Source organism: Nicotiana attenuata, unplaced genomic scaffold (genome assembly GCF_001879085.1).
Source record: "Nicotiana attenuata strain UT unplaced genomic scaffold, NIATTr2, whole genome shotgun sequence".
Classification (NCBI taxonomy): domain Eukaryota; kingdom Viridiplantae; phylum Streptophyta; class Magnoliopsida; order Solanales; family Solanaceae; genus Nicotiana; species Nicotiana attenuata.
The window spans coordinates 291,934-298,835 of record NW_017670561.1 but is presented as its reverse complement, the minus strand read 5'-3'; the positions used below and the strand labels follow the sequence as shown (position 1 = coordinate 298,835).

General features: G+C 35.4%; 1 protein-coding gene across 1 annotated transcript; it reads right to left on the bottom strand.

Moving 5' to 3' along the window:
* Positions 1-4,687: 4,687 nt before the first annotated feature.
* LOC109240980 (probable WRKY transcription factor 62) lies at positions 4,688-6,279 on the bottom strand. Its single transcript, XM_019407671.1, has 3 exons — positions 5,919-6,279; positions 5,703-5,819; positions 4,688-5,362 (listed from the first exon to the last, which is right to left on the bottom strand). Exons 1-3 carry the CDS (start codon positions 6,125-6,127, stop codon positions 5,191-5,193), a joined length of 498 nt encoding a protein of 165 aa, XP_019263216.1. The 5' UTR covers positions 6,128-6,279; the 3' UTR covers positions 4,688-5,190.
* Positions 6,280-6,902: the final 623 nt, after the last annotated feature.

Genomic DNA, 6,902 nt, shown 5'->3' with positions numbered 1-6,902 from the left:
GCCGGGAGGTTATTGTTTCTATTGTTGATTCCTTTGGCGGGATGTTATTGTTTCTATTGTTGATTCCCTTGCCGGGATTTTATTGTTTATATTGTTGATTCCCTTGCCGGGAGGTTATTTTTTCTGTTGTTGATTCCCTTGCCGGGAGGTTATTTTTTCTATTGTTGATTCCCTTGCCGGGATGTTATTGTTTCTATTGTTGATTTCCTTGCTGTGATATTATTGTTTCTATTGTTTGGATGAGGAAGAGTGTAAAGCACGAAGGGTGATGCCATGCATGATATTGTGAGAGAGAGTTAAAGCACGAAGGGTGATGCCGTGCACATTTCTATTTATGCATATTGTGAGGAAGAGTGTAAAAGCACGAAGGGTGATGTCGTGCCACATTATTGAGTGTAAAAGCACGAAGGGTGATGCCGTGCATGATATTGTGAGGAAGAGTGTAAAGCACGAAGGGTGATGCCGTGCACATTTCTATTTATGCATATTGTGAGGAAGAGTGATAAAGCACGAAGGGTGATGCCGTACACTTTCTGTTTGTTGTGTTTCTTTGTAGCTATCAATTCAAGTGTGTTAATTGTTCAGATTTCATTACTGCTGTGACTCTTGTGATGGAACTCCATAGAGTTTTTCAATACTTTGCCGTATATATACGTGAGAGTACGTCGTAAGTCATTGATGTAAGCTCGAAAATGAGATTATATTTGGAAGCAAATAAACTAAGTTAATCATGTTACCTTGGAGGTTACAAATATTTAAGATCATGAATAACAAGTACCAAAAGGGTTGGAAAGCTTAGTCGCTAAACGAATTGAAGAAAATAAGTTTCGTCAAAAAATCGACAAGTTTGGAATGTTATAACATATTCTTTTGGGGTGAGACTAGGGTGATTAACATGATGAGGAGGTTAATTTATGAGTTATTGTAGTCGTATGATAGTCGTGTGTTATGTTTTTAAGTCAAACGAGTTATGGAACAAAAGTTAGCAAAGATCGTCACAAGTTGCATTTATAATGTGCTGAAATTTAGGTCAAATGTAGATGCACTTTTCTCCCAATATACTTGGCATAAATGGATGATCTACATATCAAATTGAAGATACTACGAGTCTAGTTTCCAACGCATTAAACCGTTTNAAAAGGGTATAGATTTTACTGTCCAAATCATAGTACGAGAATAGTTGAAACTGGAAATGCTAGGTTCATTGAGAATGGTGAAAATAGTGGGAGTGAGAAATCACGTAATGTGGAAATTAAAGAAGTCAGGATGCAAGTTCCTCTACCCTGCACTTCTTCTAAACTTGTTGTTCCTGAAGTTGTTGTGCAACCTAACAACCAGCAAGAACAACAAATAAATGATCCTACTACTAATAATGAAATTGCAGTTAATGAACCTACAGTAGATGAACCACAAGAAGTAGCATTAAGAAGGTCTCAAAGACAAAAGAGATCTGCTATTTCAGATGATTATTTAGTTTATCTACATGAGTCAGAAATTGACTTTGGAATTGCTAATGATCCAGTTTCATTTTCACAAGCCATTGACAGTAATAATTCTGATAAATGGTTAGATGCTATGAAAGATGAGTTGAAGTCTATGGAACAGAATAAAGTTTGGGACCTTGTTGAATTACCGGAAGGTTGCAAAAGAGTCGGGTGTAAATGGGTCTTTAAGACCAAACGCGACTCGAATGGCAACATTGAACGTCACAAGGCCAGACTTGTTGCCAAAGGTTTCACTCAGAAAGATGGCATTGACTATAAAGAGACATTTTCACTGGTCTCTAGAAAGGATTCACTCAGAATTATAATGGCTTTAGTAGCTCATTATGATTTAGAGCTACATCAAATGGATGTAAAAACCGCCTTTTTAAATGGAAATTTAGAGGAAGAAGTTTCTATGGATCAACCAGAGGGGTTTGCCATTAAAGGAAAGGAACACATGGTGTTTAAACTTAAGAAATCAATATACGAACTTAAACAAGCTTCCCGACAGTGGTATCTTAAATTTAATGAAACTGTTGTCACCTTTGGATTTAAAGAAAACACTGTTGATCGGTGTATATATCTGAAGGTCAGTGGGAGTAAGTTTATTATGTTAGTCTTGTATATTGATGACATCTTGTTTGCTACTAATGATCTTGGTATGATGTATGACACCAAGAAATTCCTTTCTAATAACTTTGAGATGAAAGATATGGGAGAGACATCCTATGTGATCGGGATATAAATATTCCGAAATAGATCACTAGGATTATTGGGATTGTCTCAGAAAGCCTATATTAATAAAGTGTTAGAAAGATTTAGAATGGAAAAATGCTCATCAAGTCCCGTTCCAATTCAAAAAGGGGATAAATTTAGTCTCAATCAATGTCCAAAGAATGAATTGGAACGTATGTAAATGAAAGATATTCCTTATGCATCTATAGTTGGGAGCTTAATGTATGCCTAGACATGTACAAGACCAGACATCAGTTTTGCTGTTGGAATACTGGGAAGATATCAAAGTAATCCAGGGATGGACCACTGGAAGGCTGGAAAGAAAGTGTTGCGTTACTTGCAAGGAACGAAAGATTATATGCTCACTTATAGAAGATCTGATCATCTTGACGTGATTGGATATTCAGATTCAGATTATGCTGGTTGTATGGATACAAGAAAATCTACATTTGGTTATTTGTTCCTGTTAGCCGGAGGAGCAATATCATGGAAGAGTGCGAAGCAGTCTGTCATAGCTGCGTCCACTATGGAAGCTGAATTTGTGGCATGCTTTGAGGCTACAGTTCAGGCTAATTGGCTGCGGAACTTTAGTTCAGGACTTGGACTAGTCGACAATATTGCCAGGCCGCTGAAAATTTATTGTGATAATTCTGCAGCAGTCTTTTTCTCTAAGAACGACAAGTATTCAAAGGGTGCTAAGCATATGGAAGTGAAATACTTTGCCGTCAAAGAAGAAGTCCAGAAACATAAAGTGTCAATTGAACATATTAGCACTAAACTTATGATTGCCGATCCTTTGACGAAAGGATTACCACCCAAAATATTTGTTGAACATGTTGAAAGAATGGGCATTCTTAATAGCAATGTATTGTATGAATTTATCTAAAGACTTTATTATGTTTATGAAATTGACACTTTGAGCTCATTTAAACATATGTTTTTGGTATTCTATACCTGTTTTCTCTTGTATACATAATATTGAGAATAACGATGACAGGTTCAGGCTTAGATAAAGATATTCTAAGCATTAACGTTGGACCAATTAAGTATTACTTTTACATGTTGTATTGGGTAATAGACTGATATTGTAGTACATGAAAGGGACTATATCGAGTAAGTGATGTACAACCGCCATGACTCATATAAGTTTACTTATTCAATAACAACGAGTGATGTTTCCAATGAATGAGAATTTAATATTTTATTGTGCACATAATGATTGAGATATTTATTAAACCATTAAGTGAGTAACATCACGTGCACCAAGTGGGAGAATGTAAAATATGGCCCACGTGAGTATTTTGGTTTAATATAAATATATTTTGTTAAATTAATATTTGGATAAAATTAGGGGAAGTTATTTATGGTCATAACTCCCCACTAACCCACTTTGATGGAAAGTGGGGGAAGTTAATTATGGTTATAACTCCCCACTAACCCACTTTGATGGAAAGTGGGAATTAACTGATGGTCCCTCTCTCTGCCTATTAAAAGGAAGAACAGCAACTCTGAAGAAGACTTCCGCTCAATTTAATTAAGAAAACACATCATGGATTCAGGTAAGTTATCTTAATTGAAGTTATTGTATCTCTATTTTATGTGAAAATCATATAGTTCCACGGTTCTGAATAATTGAAAGGATTTATATAGATTATTTATAAATCACAATCTAGAATTGAGAAAATCTTAACACTTCGATCTCCGGTCAAAAAAACAAATTGGAACCCAGAAAGTAGCGAAGAAAACTCTCAGCAGCAACAAATGCACTCTTTCATAATTATATTTTTTTGTGTTTTTTCCTCAAATCCTAAAGCTGAAAATCTCAGATCTCAGATTTTAAGTTTGAAAGCCCTTTTTTGAATTTTAGAGGCTTGTGAGTGAGTCTATTTTCAGGCTAAGTATGAAATTTCAGTATGACATGTCCTGCACTATCTAGGAGCGTTAACAAAATGTTACACATAGCAGATGACGTTTGTGATATGTTGTCACCCTAATATCGTCATCCATGTTCTACTTCTGTTTAATTAACAATAGTTAATTGGCAGTTTTGTTTAGTCATAAGTTGTGCAATTGCATTTACGCGAACCCCACACCCTCTAGAGGTGCAGTTTTTCACGAACCCTGTATGAATGTGGGATGCTTTGTGCATCGGACTGCCACTCACAGCTTTGCAGATTACAAAAAGTCAAAACCTATTCACCAGTTATGACAAAAAGGACCTTCCTTTTGTCATTTGAGTTGAAGTGCGATAAAAGCTTAAATCTGGATCCACAATTACGTGCAAGCAAGGAAGAAAAATGTAGGAGTTAAAAATCATTTCCATGTCCAAGCATGTAACATACCTTACTATAAACTTTATGTCAACTAAATAAAAGAATAATATTGCATCACTTGTACAAGAAAATTTTTGAGAAAAATGTATAGTTCATTAGTCAAACCATCGTCCGCGGCTGAAGCATCAAACCTTTCAAAATAAGTCTAATTTTATTACATGTATACACTTCAAATTATTTTAACTTATGTATACATAATTAGAGTCGAAAGTAACGCAACAACCAATCCTAAATGTATCTCTACTCTCAAAAAGAACTTAGAAAAATCTACCCTTTAAATTCAAAAGGCAAATCGTCAAAATTAATTCCCACCATCATCTCCATCTCCAAACTATTAGCGCTAGCTAGTACAACAGGAGTAAACCGATCCAGATGAGATATAATCCACATTATCAGATCCCGACGATAACGTCGTCGCCATAACATCGCCGGAGGTTTCAGTTGCCGGAGTCCAATAATCATTGGCCGGAAGAAAGTAGTCGGAGGTTGATAATTGGTTTTGGTTGTTATTAGGGTAGAAGCAACTTAGGGAGTCTTCCTTTTTGGTTTCCTTTTTTGTTGGAAAAAATGTGGGAAAGTTATAAGGTTGGTAACAATGATTATTGTTGGAATTAAAACTAAGTAGGATTGAAGAATCTTCATAATCTGTTGGAAGAATCTAAGAGCATTTGAGAAACTGTAGGGTAAGTTTTACATGTGTGATGACCTTGGTAAATTGTCCGAAACTGTGGTGGATTGGCTTGAATTCTTTGCACTTGTTTAATTGCTTCACATCCTTGATCAAATTTATTGGTACATTTATAATAATGCCTGCATATTAATGCACATATCAATAAATTAGTCAATATTAATCAACTAAATGAAGGAGAACATTGGAACAACTCTAAAGTTGTATTAGTGTGACTTATGATTCACGGGTTTGAGCCGTGGAAGCAGCCACTAATGCTTGCATTAGAGTAGGCTGTCTACATCACACCCGTAAGGGTATAGCCTTTCCCCGAACCCTGCGTAAATGTGGGATGCTTTGTGCACTGAACTGCCATTTTCTATTAATCAACTGAATCTCAATCTCAATATATATTGATCATTAACCAAAATAATGTACTTAGATGGTTTTCTTAATGAACAAGGCTTAGTGTAAAAAGATAACCTTGGATAAGGGGCATCAAGAATTTGTTTTTGGCCATATTTTCTCCAAACATGTCCATCATCCACCAAAGTTGAGGTTTCTTTTATGCTTTTCGCTAAAATTTTCCTGTTGAAATATCTGCCAATCATTTGTTAGCGACTTACTCAACAACAACAATAAACTCAGCGTTATTCCACAAGTAGAATCAGGGGAAAGTGAGGTGTACGCAAACCTTACCTTTTCTTATTGTATCCTCTTCGTTCTTTTGATGATGATTTCTTGCAACTGCCCGTTGAGTCTTCCGGTGACGTCCGATCGTCTTTCCGACAAGGAAAAACGTCCACCACCGGAATCTGAGAATCTTCATTGGAGTTGTTAGACTTTAGTATTGACAAAGTCTTGCAAAATGAACCCATAATTTGCCCTACCAAATTCTCAGCCAACATATTTGTATCTCCATTTCATAGAGGCTTTTTTATAACCTCTCTTAGTTTTTGTGTGAATTCTTGGCCACAATTCAACTCTTTGATTAACATTTTCAGATCAGCCAATGAGTTTTCTTGCCATTGGGACTCCATATATATGATGTTTGATATTAATTCTATCAACTGTAGCAAGAAGTCAAGGACTAAAATGAGGGCCTATTTATATGGAAAAGAAAAGGTAAGTGATTGAGTTAAGAATCTTAATTTTGTCCTTAGATCTAAAAAAATTTCAAACTCCACGTGCATAAAAAACTTTTTAATTAATACTACTATTGTACTGATCAATAACTAGAGACTATGATGGGGTTATATTTTATGAACCTATGAATCACAATTTGGATCTAAACTCACTTAGAGCAGTCTGGTACAAAGCATACCATATTCAAATAGTGTTTAATTAGGGAAAGATTTCACCCCGAGGGATGTGATATAGGCAACCTACCCTATTCCACCGCTTAAATCGTGACTTATAGGTCATACAGAGACAACTTTACTGTCGCTCCAAGGCTGCCCTTTGGATCGAAAATTGCTTGGATATGAAAATTTTACTCTCACTTAGTGTTTTCCTAAACCAATAATAAGGTAAGACATGCATACTCATATATGAGCTTTTATCACTTGATTATGATTAAATAATTAGTATTATTGGTTAATTTTTTAATTAATTAGATTAAATTGCTTGTTTTGATTTGAAATTGGGAGATAATTTTTAAATCAGGCATTGCAAGGAACACTA

Bases quoted from the DNA above. Each gene is read 5' to 3' on its own strand.
- LOC109240980 (XM_019407671.1), bottom strand. From the start codon at position 6,127: ATGTTGGCTGAGAATTTGGTAGGGCAAATTATGGGTTCATTTTGCAAG. The intron at 5,820-5,918 runs GTAAGGTTTGCG...AATGATTGGCAG, and splicing joins AGAGGATACAATAAGAAAAG to ATATTTCAACAGGAAAATTT. The intron at 5,363-5,702 runs GTTATCTTTTTA...ATTAATATGCAG, and splicing joins CTTGATGCCCCTTATCCAAG to GCATTATTATAAATGTACCA.